Here is a 16,439-nt window from a genome sequence, read left to right as displayed (position 1 = left end):
AAGGCATCTGCTGTGATGTTCACAATTCTGATGAAGTCAGTACTGATAAATGATCAGAATTGTAATATTTCTGACTGTCCGAGGCTAAGTTGAATTGAATTGGGACTTTGAAAACCGGAATCGAATGGATTATAGAAATCAGTGATGATACCCAGCCCTAGTGAGCAGCCTAGGCACGACAGACATGGATGTAGCTGTAATAGGAAAAGAACTATTGCTAACTTTTCTTTTAAGTTAAGGCCTGATCCTTCTGACATTCATAGCCAGTGCTCTGACACGGTGTCATCAATCTTTAAATGCTGAAAAAGCATAGTGTATCCAGAAAAACACATTATATTATATAAATTATTATAAAATTTGTGTGCGCCTAACTTTTGTGCCAGTACGCCTAACTTTTTAAAGTTAGGCGTACCGGTACGCCCATGGCAAAAAGTTAGTTTAGAGCCCTGGATTGGTCGACATGGTACATTTTTCAACCAATAGGAAATGGTGGGGTTTTTGGTTTTGTTTTTGCTCACAGGTGGAGAGTGCTTTCAAGCATTTTCCTCATTAAATTCAATTTTTACCGTTTCTTCCCGCAGTAAATATAAACAAAGATAGTATTCGGGAAGAAAACCAAACATTGCATATATTTTTTATCATAACTCTGGTTTTACGTAGCCTATCAACACAATTTAAAAACTGGTATAAAGTCCACACTTTTTCCGTCAATTGTTCCGTCTGTCCTGCTCACATCTCCAATGGTTGTACACGTTGTCATTAACGTGGCTTCACTCCACATCAGCCACGCCGCTTTGCTAGCTAAAACACCGGTGTCGGCACATAAGGATGCTGTCATAGCCTGTCAACGACGTTGATTAGCTGCATATATACGAATGTGAATCGCATTATTGGCTGGACTATGGGATAAGGTGGCATTGTTCTAATCCCATACGGGAGCAGCCAGTCACTCACTGACTAACACTGCGAAACAGAATTGTTAAAGTATTCATTTTAATTTCAATTCAGGTTAGATTTTTTTTTTGTGCGCAACACAGTTTTTCTGTGCACAGAGACCGTGCCAGCAGTGTGCAATTGTGCACGTGCGCAGCTTAGAGGGAACATTGCTGACTGCTCTTACCTGCTGCTGACTTCTCTGGATCACTGGAAACCAGGTTGGAACCAACTCACCTACTCCTCACCTGGACGCTCACTTGGCAATTCCTGCCTCCCGAGCCTCTCACTCCACTTCCGTATTGACCCACTCAAATTCTAACCAATCTTTCCAGTGTCTCCTCATCAGAGATTCCCTCGCCACATGCTCACGTCTCGCCATTGTTATTCCTGTATTTTCAAATAAACTAATGAAAATCTTATTCCAGTCATTACTTTTTACTTTGCTAGAAAAATTTAAGTAGGAGAATGTAGAAATTAATTGAAATATGCACAAATAGATGTAAATACAGTATACAAAGCAACAATAAAGTCACTAAAATATCAATAGAAACATTTCTGGGTGACATAAAAAAATACTAACCTTCCAGAGTCTCAGCAATATCCTAAACAACCACCTGCCTGTGATGGTTGCAGTCAACCACACAGCTTGGTCTTAGAGGTTTCTCAGTCCACAACACAGACTATAGATTTTTCTCTCCAGGCTCTAGGCTCTGCTACTCATTACAAGAGGGAGGCGTGACCTTTGGCTTCCTACGTGTTTCCCCTGAAACTTCTCTCGCCAGGTGACCGACCTTCCTAAATTCTCCTAAGTTGCCCTCTGCCTCCTTGATACTTTCAATCCAAATTTCCAGCAGTGGCCTTCCAACCAGCAAGGCAGGAACCCCTCCTCATATATCTTTACCATTGCTTATACCAAACAACCTTGTTTGTTCTCGCCATCTATTTGTCATGTGTCAGACATCCCTGCAGCATCCACCACTCCATGTGGTCTCATTCCCTTTTCCCCCTTGGCTCACCGAGTGTGAAAGTCTAAATTGTAATTGTTACCAGTCTCAAACAAAAGCAGTATATTGAAAACTGTTGCCATGAATAAATCGCCTCCCGTCATGAAATTTCCTCTTTAAGCTTTGAGCCTGTGTGAGATTTTGGTAGAGAGGAAAATTTGTTACTTTTAACAATAAGAAGGTCAGGTAAAACTTATTAAAAGTTTTTTTATTTAGTTTCAGATTCTCCTTCGAGATGAGTCATCTTTTAAAAAAGGCACATTTTAAGCTTCATTTTCTTGTCTAGTATCACATTTATAAGCTTTTGCCTGCTTCTTGGTATTTCTAGAAATCAGTTGATTGTTTTTTTTAAAGTCAGTCTCAAACATACCATGACTGTAGACTGAGGTTCAATCAATACTGGCCGACACATTTGAATGTCTGCATTTCCATTTTTGATTTTTTGACACTAGCCTTACTGTAGTAAAGGTTAAGATGATTGATGACAGTCATCAGTCAGTGGTATGAATAAATATGTCTTATTAGGATAAATATGATTGCTTATTGATTTATTTTCATTTAAATGTGAGGTCATTAACAGGAACATTGAAGGGAGCTTATCATTACATTAAGCGTGCATTGTCTAGTCCTGTAACGTGTAATAAAACCATTCGCCCTACTTTACAAACCTTTATCTTCTTGTCTCCCAATAGACACGACACTGGAGTCAGGGAAAGCACGGGGATTTATTGTTGTTTTGTTCCAATCCACTGTAAATAAATGCACTGCTTGTACATAGAGCACCGCGCCTGGGTCCTCCTTCCCCACACCCCCCACGGTTTGCCATGCCGAACCGTGACAAAATCAGCGACCAATATAGCCACCTTTCTTTGCAAGGACACTCAAAAGCCTGCCATCCATGGATTCTGTCAGTGTTTTGATCTGTTCACCATCAACATTGCGTGCAGCAGCAACCACAGCCTCCCAGACACTGTTCAGAGAGGTGTACTGTTTTCCCTCCTTGTAAATCTCACATTTGATGATGGACCACAGGTTCTCAATGGGGTTCAGATCAGGTGAACAAGGTGGCCATGTCATTAGTTTTTCTTCTTTTATACCCTTTCTTGCCAGCCATGCTGTTTTGTTTTTGAATGTCAGAAATGTATATTTGTGAATGTGAAGATGTTATATTGGTTTCACTGGTAAAAATAAATAATTGAAATGGGTATATATTTGTTTTTTGTTAAGTTGCCTAATAATTATGCACAGTAATAGTCACCTGCGCACACAGATATCCCCCTAAAATAGCTAAAACTAAAAACAAACTAAAAACTACTTCCAAAAACATTCAGCTTTGATATTAATGAGTTTTTTGGGTTCATTGAGAACATGGTTGTTGTTCAATAATAAAATTATTCCTCAAAAATACAACTTGCCTAATAATTCTGCACTCCCTGTAGATTGCAAAACATTGACACACCATTGAAAAATGGATTTCTGGATTCAGAAATGGCTGTGATGGTAGACCGAACAAATTTGGAAATGTTTTGTCAATCTCCTGGAACACGTGTAAATGTGAAGAAGGGATGTTGCCATAAAAGGAGCAACAATCCTTATCATTACCACATTCATCATTCTACTACTGTTCCCTTATATCTACAGAAATACCGACATAGTGTGGAAAGACAAAATATAACGAAAAAAAAGAAAAAAAAGATAAGTCCTTGGCTCACAAAAGGAATTATTAATGCTTGCAAAAAGAAAAACAATCTGTATAAACAGTTCATCAAAGTAAAAACAAAAGAAGTGGAACAAAGATATAAAGCATATAGAAATAAATTGACTGATATTATAAAAACGAGCAAACAACTTTATTATAGAAGAAGATTATATGAAAATAAAAACAATATAAAAGGAACTTGGGATGTGTTAAACAACTTAATTAAACAAGGATCTTCTGGAACATCATATCCTGAATATTTTACTGATGCAAATGGTGAAAATCACAACATGAGTAATATTGTCGATGGGTTCAATAAATTCTTCATAAATGTTGGCCCTGAACTAGCAGCAGACATCCCGTGTCATAAAAATGAAAATATCAGTAATATAAAATCAAATCCCTTTTCACTGTTCCTCTCAGCTACAAATGAGCAAGAAGTAATAAATATCACATTAAAATGTAAAAGTAAGTCTTCAATGGATTATCATGACATAAATATGTCTGTAGTTAAACAGGTTATTCTGAATATTGCTAGTCCCTTAACATATATCTGTAATTTATCATTTCAGTCCGGTTGTTTTCCAAAAAAAATGAAAATTGCGAAAGTAATACCACTATATAAAAGTAATGACAAACACAGTTTTACCAATTATAGGCCTATTTCTCTACTGCCTCAATTCTCAAAAATTCTAGAAAAACTTTTTAATTCAAGATTAGAAAAATTCCTTGAAAAACATCAAATAATAAATGTTGGTCAGTATGGTTTCAGAACGCAAAGAACCACTTCAATGGCGATAATTGAGGCAGTAGAAGAAATTACTGATACACTGGATAAAAATAAATATGCAGTTGGTATTTTTGTTGATCTCAAAAAGGCCTTCGACACAATCAATCACTCAATATTATTGGATAAATTGGAAAGATATGGTATTCGAGGGAAAGCTGGTAACTGGTTAAAAAGTTACCTAACGGGTCGGGAACAATATGTTAGCATAGGGCACTACCACTCAGAGAAACTTGGTATTACATGTGGTGTTCCCCAAGGGTCAGTGTTGGGACCAAAACTTTTCAATGTATACATAAATGATATTTTTGATGTTTCTCAAGTACTTAAACTCATACTGTTCGCAGATGACACCAACATATTTTTCAGTAGCGATGATTATACTGATCTTGTAATGACCGTAAACAGGGAGCTAAAATTAATAAAAAAAATGGATGGACATAAATAAATTATCATTAAATATAAATAAAACTAAAGCAATGTTTTTTGGTAATTTAAAATATAATGTAGAATTACCAATTATCATTGAAGGTGTACCAATTGATAATGTGAGTGAAAACAAATTTTTGGGAGTCGTAATTGATAATAAAATTTCATGGAAACCCCACGTCAGACACATAAAAACCAAAATTTCCAGAAGCCTCGCAGTTTTGAACAAAGTGAAACAATTCCTTGATAAAGATGCACTTCGTACTCTGTACTGTACTCTGGTTCTTCCATATCTTACATATTGTGTGGAAGTGTGGGGAAACACATATAAAAATACAACTAATCCATTAGTCACAGTACAGAAACGAGCACTGCGTATTATTCACAAGGCTGGTTATCTAGATCATACTCACAAATTCTTTCTTCAGGCAAAGTTACTTAAATTCCAGGATCTGGTTAATTACAATACATCCATAATTTTGTATAAAGCTTTTACTAAACTTTTACCGGCAAATTTACAAACTAGATTTGAAATTCGAGAAAAGGTTTATAATGTGAGAGGCTTTGGAGAATTCAAATTACCCAGAACTCGAACAACCCGTAAAGGTTTTTGTGTGTCTGTATGTGGTGTGAAAATCTGGAACAGTCTGAGTTTACAATTGAAACAATGCAAAAATATTCATAGATTTAAATTTCTCTACAAACAGTTGGTCTGGTCACAGTATACTCAATGATGCTTTTAGTGTGCTCTGTAATGTCTGTTCTCTTACCATTGCTGGTATGGATTCCAAAAAAAAAAAAAAAAAAAGTGTGCGTATGTATGTACATATATGTACATGTGTGTGTAGATATATATGTATGTACACTCTAAAAAACGATTCATGGGTTTAGTAAGTAAAGCTTAAAATCAATAGCTTTTTCTGCATAAAAAATTAAGTTTGTTGCATGTACACATTGTAATCAGTTGATAACTTAATTTAATGAGTTGGTCGAAATGAAAATAAAGAAAACAGTCTTAGCTCAGTAATATATCGATTTTGAACAGACATTTCTGTGTTAACTTAACATGAAAGTGTATTCAGTTAATACAACTTAAAAATCTCGTAAGCGTCCTTTAAAAGCTGAGTACAAGGCTGACTTGCCCGGACATGTTGTGCTCTCAGACCACTGATCGAAAGAAACGGAGGCAAAGAGAGAAAGCAGAGAAGCGGCATTTTGTACGGAACATTATCAAACGTTAAAGCTTTGTGGTGAGTACAATTTTTTGCCTTGTTTTATTCACAGCAGCTAATAACTCTAACTTTAACTCTATCAACACGCACTGCAAGAAATCTATTTTTACACAACACTAAACTCTTCCTCGGCGAGTGGTGGTGATAAGCTAGTAACATTACACTTCTGGCTAACTTGTGAAGTAATTCGACCGTAACATTAGTCTTTGTTAAGTTTTGTTTTAAGGTGGCAGCCAAATGGTGTTAATTGACACTGAGCTTCTGTAGCCGTAGTTTTTAACTCTGCAAAGACAGGGTAATACACGTTTTTCTTCTTTCTACTTTGAAATCGTTGCAGCGTTGATGAAGGTTTGACCAGCAAAAGGCTGGGCCGTTTTACATTCATGACTAAACAAATGTAGGTTACTGAGTATACATTCGGTTTAACATCGATGCATTTTGATGTTTAAGTCCTAGAGTTATTTTTATGTGAGATTGAAGTTTGTTAATTGAGCCCTAGCTGAAGAACAGCCTGTGTCAAAGTTCAGTCAAAAAACGCGGGCGAGGAAGCGAACGCCATGTTGTAGAAACGCCACAAGAAAGATCTTAAGTAACATTCATAAACTAGTTGTTTTAATGACATTACATTGAATGTGCATTAGCACATAAAATATAATATTGCTCTTTTGGGTGTTAACTGCAGATACATAAGCGCAGTTGTATCACTTAAGAAAAAATATCTTTGATTTGGAAACATAAAGCAACTTTTAGGAGAAACTCAACACTAAAAATAATATACATAGTTTTAACTTTTAATGTCATAAGGATTTCCTGTGAGATAATGATTAGACTAAAGACTATAGTTAAAAAAGCGTGAATATTGATTGCGTGTAATTTGCCCATTTCTTTGCAGTAGTTTACAAGCATTTTTCTTGTTTTTCATCTTGAATATTCAAAAACAATGAATTAAAATTTACTGTAATGCTGATGTAGCACAAGTTGTTTGTACTACAGCCTTCTGAATCACCCAAGTTAAAGTAATTTAAACTGTTTGTTTTTAAAATGAAGTGGATCTGTAAAATTTGCAAATTTGAAATACCAAGAAAGACATTCTCCATTCGCAGGCAGGAAGTTGTCAATCAAGCACCAAAAATCAATGACCTGAAAGAAAGATGGCCTGCTCTTTTTGATGCAGTTCAGGTAAATATTTTTCCATAAGATAATTTGCAGTATGTATTCTTTTAAAGTAAATTGTATACATTAACATGTTGTGCCTATTTGTGCCTTTTTTTTTATACAGATAAACCAAGAATTCAGAAGGATCACCACTGTTAACCTGGAAACAACATTCATGGCAAAGCTGGACCAGTACTCTCAGAAAATAATGTCCTTGCTGTCCTCAAGAGGAGGGGCTGCAAAAATGCGCATTCGGCGCATCCAGAACATGCTGCTAGAGGTATGAATGAATGAAATGTAGTTTTTTTTTTTCCAATAGGTGATATTGAGTCTTAAAAGGTAGCTGTTTACAACTCAACTATGTCAAATTATTGTTTAGAGCTTGAGGCACAAATATCAATTAAAACTATAAATACTTAATAATAAAACAAATTATAGGTGATGTGGATCATGATTGGCAGAGTAATTTGCAAGATTTTGCAGTTTTTCTATTTGTTACCTGGATTTTTCAAGTTCATGAATTGATCATTTCAGAGAAATGGCTCTTTGAAATGATCAATTCATTATTTTGATTATCACTGGAAATCTATAATTGGTACAGTTCAGGCCATATAAAGTCAATCTTTTTTTTTTTTTTTTGATGTAATTATCAAAAACCCATCCTCCTCGAAGAGCAGTTCGACATTCTTTTTCTTATTCACAGGATGATTCTGTGGAGAGAAGGCGAGAGGTCGCTATCCGTGGCTTAGTGGTGTATCTCAGGGAAAAGGAGGAGGATCTCTTCAAAGAGCAGGTAAATCAGACATGACTATACTTTGTATTAGAGCTACGATCTAATCTATTATTAATTGATTTCTAAATTTTTACTCAGTTGTATATAGTATTTGTATTCTATTTTTATCTTATTGTATATTTATTTTATTCTACTGTATATAGTATTTTATTCTATTCTGTACAGTTGTGTACTGTATTTATTCTTATTGTATTCTAATTTTTGCCTCATAACTTTTGCACTGTCCACTCCTGCTGTGACAAAACAAATTTCCCACGTGTGGGACTAATAAAGGTTATCTTATCTTATCTTATCTTAATTAATCGGCAACTATTTTGATAATTGATTGATCGGTTTGAGTAATTATTTTAGAAAAAGAAGTCCAAATTCTCTGGTTTCAGCTTCATAAATGTGAATGGTTTCTGGTTTCTTTACTCCTCTATGACAGCAAACTGAATATGTTTGACATTTGAGGTCATCATATTGGGCTCTGAGAAACATTGACATTTTTCACCATTTTCTGACATTTTCTGGACCAAACAACTAATCAGATAATCGAGAAAATTGTTAGTTGCAGCCCTATTTTGTGTTACTCTCATGTATAAGTATGATTACTTAAAACATTTATATTGATTCTGACCTACCAGGATGGTGGCGGGGATATTACCAATGAAGTGATGAAGATTGTAACCAGAGGTGCCACAACGTCTGATCCAGCCAACGCAAGGATCATACTTGAAGGAACAGAAGTCCTAGCAGACCTGGATGTACCCAGAGCCTGTGCCTTGCTAATGGGGCTGATATATGCACTCAACCTCAGCTACCCAAAAGAACTGAAAAACACTTTTGAAGTGTTTCAAAAGATATTCCTCGAGCTGGATGATCTGAAAGCCAGTCCTAAGGTAATGTCACTAAAAAGTAAACTGTTGTACTAAAAAAATGTGAAGAGTGAGGCTATCCTCAAATTAAATGGGAAATGTTCCACTGTTGTTTGCAATGTGTTGTGTTACATACTGTACAGTAGGCAGTAGGTGTAAAGTTGAGCGTTGAGCATTAAGTACACCTAGTTCAAAATAATGCACTTTAAAAGGATAGCTCGGGTCTTTTGAAGTGAGGCTGTATGAGGTACATATGTATAGTGAGTGTATTACACACAGTAGATGGCAGTCAGTAAGCTCCACCTACGGAGAAGCAGACGGGGCCACCGGCATGCAAGATGAGCCTCCATCCTAATAAAACTGATGTCAGTTTAAATGTACATTATATCAAGAATATGTTTACTGCTTTATTTTGCTATCAGACAGCCTTTTCTGTGAGGAAAGAGAAGTTCTACTGCTTGTTGTTTCAATCGCTCTGGCCCACCAGCGTCCATGGACAAAAACAGCAATTTTACCTGACAGCACACAGGAGTTGCTGGTCTCCTGCTGCCTTGATCAGTAAGTGTAATTGTGTTATTTGGTGACTTTGGTGTTAGTTCGGGTTAGTTCAGATTTACCAAAGTCACACAAACAAACTGAGCCTATCGTGCGTGTCGGTGGCAGGAATGTGCTGACTGCTGTCTACTGTGTGTAATACACTCACAATGTACTTCATACTTAAAAAAACCTAAACTATCACTTTAACACAAACAAACTTGAATCAGAGCATGACTGTCAAAATGTTCAGTCTTTTTGAGACAGATTTACAGGGGTGTTTTATGTCATTTATTTTATGGAGGCAACAATTTTGTCTGCTATTGAAATGTCAATGAGTCTGGAATGGTGGACTGGTGTTCTAATAAACAGTTTGATCATAAAACTGGAATTTCAATGCGTAATTTATTGTATAATTGTAAGTTATAAGTTATTGTAAGTTATTAGTACTCAAAAAAATTAAGGTAACAATTTGCATGGATATTTCTGAGTAGAATAAAAGTAAAAAAATAAGTTTTAATAACTAAATGGAGTAATTTTTAAACAATTAAAATTAAGTTGGTTCAACTTAATTAAGCTTGTAGAGGACAAAGCAAATCATGTTGTTTGTACGTAAGGAATAGAGTTTGCCTAACTAAAGAACTCTTGTGGCATTTACGCTATAGTGGCTAAGCTGAAGTAACTTAAAAAGATCCATGCAAATTGTTACCTTAATTTTTTTACGTTAAGCCAGCAGATCTTTTTTTAGAGTGTATATGTATGTGTGTTTGTTACTTGTAGTTATTACTGCCTGTTACCTGTGGTAATGCAATTTATAATTTATATATTCTGTATTCAGTTATGAAGGCTCTAATTGTTGTTTGCGAGCTGCCGTTTAGATGCTTGTATGTGCCCGGGGCTGTTGATGGGTCTGTATGCAATGATGGGCGTAGCTGCGGGAAGTTTGTTTTTTTTGTTGATGAGTGAGTATAGGGGTGGGATTTAATAAGTTTTCTTCGTCCCACTCCTTTTTCAGGCAATTTTTGTTTTTTGTTTTGTGCATTTTATGTTCAATATAGGTATTTGTTGTGCCTGAAAATGAACAAATAAATGAATGAAATGAATGAATGAACTCTTAAAAGCAAGTTGGTATAACGGGGCATTACTATTTAAAAGGAAGCCACTGATTCTACCAGCCTTATCTCCACACGCAGATCCCTCCAAAGCTGAGGGGCCCTGATGGCAAAAGCACAGTCACCTTTAGATTTAAGCCTCAACTTTGGAACAGCCAGAAGGGCCGCACATGAGGATCTAAGGCTGCAAACTGGCTCATATGGGTCAACATTTGTGCTCTATAGCTTGAGGCCAGAACCAGATGTGCTTTAAAAGTGATCAGTAAAATCTTAAAATCAATTCTAAAAAAGTCCAGGGAGCAAGTAAAGAAAAGCTAGGATTGCAATGATGCTGTCTGCTAACCAGTGCTGCTGCATCCTCAGTAGTTGATTTGGGCAATTGAAGACAATGCATGATCAGTTCAGAACTTATCAGTCACTATGTCCACCACTCGTTTTACTATATAAACCTTGGTGAAAAATTTAAATGCACAATTTCCAAAGGAATTCTGTATTTTATGTCAGTTGAATAGCTAAAAAAAATCCAAAAAAAAAAAATCCAATTCAGATTCTGTCAAATCTTCAGAGATTAGTAGCTTTAGTTAGTCTCATACCACTTATGTGGGAATGCCCGCCTTGTACAATTACTTACAACCAGTTTCAATAAATGGGAAGACATTCTTTGGAACAACCTTAGGATGGCAAGACATCAAAGTAAACTTGCTTCACAGAAATGTGGAATACTGAAATATAGCACTGAAAACCCCAAGCTGAAGGCTGCTGAGGAGTCTAGTCTAACATGTTCAGAGCCTTGGAATTGTACAGAAAGATCAAAAGCAAGGGTGTCAGTTGGTTCACTGGAATAAGGCATAAGCAAATTAAATTGTTGGATCCCGAGCTTCAAATGGAGATAAAGTGCGGCCTAACAGAGAAAACTGAAGTTAGGTGAAGGCTTCACATGTGGTTAAGGATAGAAGGAAATGGACAGAGCACTGTAACCTTAGATCATAGATGGATGTAGCCATTGTTTTATTTGATACACACTTTAAATGTTATCATCTGTTTCTTTTTTTATTTTTTGGGATGTGTGTGTAAAGTGGACAGAGAATATCGAAAAAGATTCTCAAATTTTACTTGCCAAAATGGAAGTAACACCTGCCAAGGAAGTTTGTTCTCCAGTCTTGGTGACAGTTTTGTTAGTTAGAGTGCAACGAGTATCTACAGCCATCTTTAAAAACCTGTCCATTGTTTGTGCCTGCATTTCAGCCGCTGGTGTTGGAGATCTTCTCAAAGCTGATGGAATTATGAACACAGAAATGTACTCAGATTTTGATCCATCACTATTCTTGAAGACTACTTCAAGAAACTACAGGAAAAGTTGTCTAAGAGAGTTTAGGCCATGCTCTAGAATAAAGTTGGCCATACCAAATGTGGCAGGGTGAATGTTATTTCTCAATTCAACCCACTTTCGGCCTGGCACATTAGGGGGGTGCTGGTATAAATAGTGGCCATTTGAGCATTCCTGGATCGCTTACCTGTGATCTCCTTTTTGGTCACCTGACTTCCCTTGGTGTTGCAGAGATCATTTGCGGGTTATCCTTCTGAAGCCTCCATCGCGGCTGGTCGTAGCTGTAGAAGTCTGCTATGAGCCACTCCATTCATGATTCATGACACTGTTTACTCAGAAGTGTGGGCCTTAGTTTTACAGAACGCTACGTTAACTGAAGTGCTGCTGCTTTGCTTTTACCGTCTGTTCCTGTTGCGAGGTTACTTTTCCTGCTGCTGCCAGCCTTTAAAGTGGACGTCGGCGTGGACAACGGCCATATGCATGCTACGCGAGTCAGCTGGCGTGCATATTGATTGACTGGAAGATTAACTTGTAGTCGGGCAGACGGCAAGTTGGAGCAATACGGCGATTCCGTTACGCTACTGGTGGGAGGCCCTTTTTCTAGCTGCAGATCACCAGTGTGGTCCTGCAGTTGGGTTATCCCCCAGCGCCGCATATTAGTTCTGTTGTAATCTATTAAAATTTTCTTTGTTTCTTTTATTCAGATGCGGAGTGCCGACGTGGAGGAGACTAGGGTGCCTTGGTGGTGGGATCTTTTGAGTGTACGCACCTGCCTTTTTTGGTTTATTAGTGTGAGTGTGTGATAGTGTGCTGCACTTGTGTCTTGGTGAGTTTTCCTTTTTTGAGTTTGTGCGTGGCATCCCTGCCCCTCCACTGGTAAGCCTCGGCTCTGAATACCCTTTTAAGCATATTTGTACATTGATATTTATGATGGTGCTTTTATATGCTGTTTTAAATAATTAATAAATTGTCAACTTGTTTTATAATTGAACCTCGTCTCTGTACTGAGTATAACAAACCTAACTGCCTTCTTGGTGATTAGTGTTACTTCCAGTATTCTCTGGGTGAAATTCCCAGGGTGGCGTTGTCTTTTAAACTGTGAAGAGTATTTACTTTATTCCCAACTCGTGCTGCTACACAAATATTGACTTTCAAGCTTGTATTTATTTTTGCACATTTCATGGGCTCACTGTACCTATTTTACATTTTCCTGGGAACATAGAAAGGAACGAGGATTCACTTAAGCCTTGTGGACAATATAGAACTACAAAACAAACTAAAACAGCATGACACAGACACAGTATAGAAGACTAGCCCTGCTGTACATGTCAGAACACCTGTGGCCATGACCCTAGCTTTTCAACCTGGTCTTGGTTTACAATGGATAGTTTCCCCTTTATAACAAATTTTACAATTCTAACCCATAAACCTGCTTCTTAACATAAGAATGTTGGACATGGGGTTTGACTTTGACTAGCGTTTGACTTGATTTTGGAGCCAGCCTCGTGGCCATTACAACAGCTGCTATTAGCACTTCACTTTTTGTATTTGGAGGCTGATATTTGAGTGCAACTCAATGTGACATGTACCATGTAAACATACTTATCACTTTAGAATGTGCAACCTTTTTACGGATAGTTTGGAGAGTACATTTATTACACAGTTCTATTTGCTAAATCCTTTGAAAGAATGAATAAAACAGCTTCTAAACTCCGCAAACAAAATACTGGATATAAAATATTTGTAAATAGAAAATAAATCTATAAATAGTTTGAGAAAAGCGAAAAGAATAAATTTAGGTAAATATGCAATAATTATACTAAAGAACAATCAACTATATTTTAAAGGTAAAGCTTGAAACAACATAACTTTCAATTTTTTAATTATGAATTGGCATCATGAGGATAGGTTATGACTTCTTTCTAATGTTGGCTTACATATTATTAAACATGTTAAAAATTTAATGAAAAGAAGACACACTTTTTCAAAGAAGTCTAAGAAGAAATAAATATAGATGAATATAGTGTACAAGGGCTTCTTTCCCTACTTCAAACATCTCTGAAGATTAAAGATAACCATCATTTCTTATTACATTAATAAGGAGAATGTGCAAGGTCTTCTGGGAATTTCACTGGTGCATAAAATATGAACCTGATTATCAAATCAAGTACCAAGAATCATCATTTGGACAAAGACTTTAAAAGATGTTAGAACATAATGACTTATTCTTATCATTATATAAATAAATTTTTCATTTAAAAAAAAAAGTCTATACAGCTGCCTCACAGCAAGCCACTTGAAGCAGATTTCTGCTCCATTTCTCTTGAGATTTGTGATTTATGATTACCTGTATGAGTAAGTCTTTCATCAGGAACTATTTTTTTCTGCTCATCAGTGCTAGGAAAGGCCTTGATTTGTGACTGGCTGTGTGTAATGACACTAGCAGAAGATGAAGTCACATTACAGCTGTCTGCTGGGATCATTTGTCATGGGAATGGTGGCATTAACAAAATCTGGGCAGGTATCAGTCACCTGGCAGAGGCGCTTCCATCGGCCCAGTGTCACTAGTGTGTCTTTGTAATGTATTACAGGATTATTTTTTCTTAATCTACCCTTTTAAAGGTTGTGTGTTTATGGTGGTGCACATGTAGTCAAAAGATGGCATGAATTTCTTCACTTCCTTGAAAGAAAAAAAGTCACATTGTTCCTATCATTAATTAAATCCTCCGCTATGTTTGAACTGCTGTCTTTTCTGTATAGTATCCATCAGGGTTGACTGAGAGTTGAAATGTTGTGCAACTCTGAATAAATCATAGGGGAGAAAAAAAGCGGAAGTAGTACTTGTTGTTCTTCATTTTATCTTCTGTGAAAAACAAGACCCTGGCACCCGCTGAAATTATTCATGCAGCTGTGTGCGGTGTCTTCTCTTCCTGCGTGAAGCCATTGCGAGGATCTGGGCAAGTATCAGTCACTTGCTCATGGCATTTTCATCTTCTCCATGACATGAGAATGTGTGGGTGTGACACCAGACTGATGTATCTGGACTCATTGCAGCTGAGCATGAATTGCTCACAAGGCGATTTTGAAAGAAATCATTCTTCCCTGAAGCAGAATTTTCCTCAAATTATATCAGCTTAAAAAGAAGGTTATGTTGCCTTTAGGAGTGTTAGCCCTTTAATCTCTACCTAGCCCTGCATGTGTTTTTAACACTGGAATGGACAGGTTTTACCAGCAACCCTAATGCTCATTTTAAATGAAAGTAGAGATGCAATGGGTTCTGCTAACAACAAATAAAATTAAGCAGGAGATGTAGCTGACAGGGAGATGCAGATAATAAAGCACCCTAGACACCCCAATATTCAATGATGATGTAATTGGTGCTAACAGAACTAAATGTCAAATATAATGCTGCTCTCAGTGCAGACATTAGAAGAGGTTAGGTGAGACTGTGAACACATGGCTGCATATTGTAACCCCTCAGTGAACACAGGGACAGCCAACTAAAAGCAATATATACACAATTTTGTAAATATGTTCAGCAGCATGGCTCAGGTCAGTGATGTTTCATTTTTATGAAATGATTTTCCTCACGGGGCAGACATGGAATATGACCTAAAACATAGTCTCAATCAAACCCTTGCATAGTACTCTGTATCAGAGTCGTGAAGTCGTGAGCCACCTCTCATTTCTTTGTATTTTGTAAGGTAAATGACATGCTAGGTGCTAGGTGTAGCGATTTAGTGATAACAAGAGCAAGCATACATAAAAATACAGCATATAAAGCAAAAACACAGTTTGTACAATTCTAATACGCATGAAATTTCAATATAGTATGGCCAGCCTTTATTCCTCAACATGCCTAAAAGAGTTTAGGCAACTTTCTTGTAATTCCTTTTAGTCTTCAGGTATAGTTCTCCAGGCTTACAGTTCTTTCGAGCCCTAAGCCATGAGAAAGCCTCAAACATGGACGCTGATGGAAGTTTTTCATTGTATGTTTTTCTATCCTCCTACATTTGGACTGGATTGATAGTGTTTTGGAAGCTGCTCCATATTTTCAGCATGTGCTGCATGATGGATCAAAATCTGATGGTACTTTTCTGCATTCATATTTCCACCAATTCTGACAAAATCCCTAACACTGCTGGCTGAAATGCAAACACAGACCATGACAGAGCCTCAGATGGTTGTAGATACTTACCTTAGACTCGCTCCTGACATCACTCATATTGATGACAATTCAACCAAAATTTTCAGATCTGGATTTATCACTCCATGGAAGCAAAACTCAAAGAAATAAGGGGCAGCTCTTTTTACAGATATTTAATGGGGGGAAAAAAGTTAAAAAAGAATTCACTTGTCAAGCACAAAATGTAAATCTACTATGAAGTGAAAAATTATGTAAACAGCTACAATCTCTCTCATGTTATTATTAAAATAAGCATAAAATTCTATAGAGTTCTATATATCTGATGATTATATTAAGTATTTTGTTTTTGTATTTCGGGCATTTACCAACTATAGATCAAAAGAGTATGAATGGTCTTTTTTTTTTTTTTTTTTTTTTTTTTTTTTAA

The 16,439-nt window shown here is 36.6% G+C and overlaps 1 protein-coding gene across 1 annotated transcript; it reads left to right on the top strand.

Annotated features, from left to right (window-relative positions):
* Window positions 1-6,004: 6,004 nt before the first annotated feature.
* LOC146547768 (uncharacterized) lies at window positions 6,005-9,811 on the top strand (the record flags this gene model as incomplete). The annotated part of the gene is made up of 5 exons (XM_085265746.1): window positions 6,005-6,105; window positions 7,191-7,266; window positions 7,367-7,522; window positions 7,946-8,035; window positions 8,662-9,811. Coding segments are annotated over 5 exons (711 nt in total), but the record flags the coding sequence as incomplete, so codon positions are not given.
* Between the last annotated feature and the right edge of the window lie 6,628 nt (window positions 9,812-16,439).

This window comes from Mchenga conophoros, linkage group LG23, assembly GCF_057382185.1.
Source record: "Mchenga conophoros isolate Kocher_MC1m ecotype Shallow Benthic linkage group LG23, M_conophoros_male_GT1.1, whole genome shotgun sequence".
Taxonomy (NCBI): domain Eukaryota; kingdom Metazoa; phylum Chordata; class Actinopteri; order Cichliformes; family Cichlidae; genus Mchenga; species Mchenga conophoros.
Note: the sequence above shows the minus strand (reverse complement) of the source record. Positions and strands in the feature narration are given on the sequence as shown.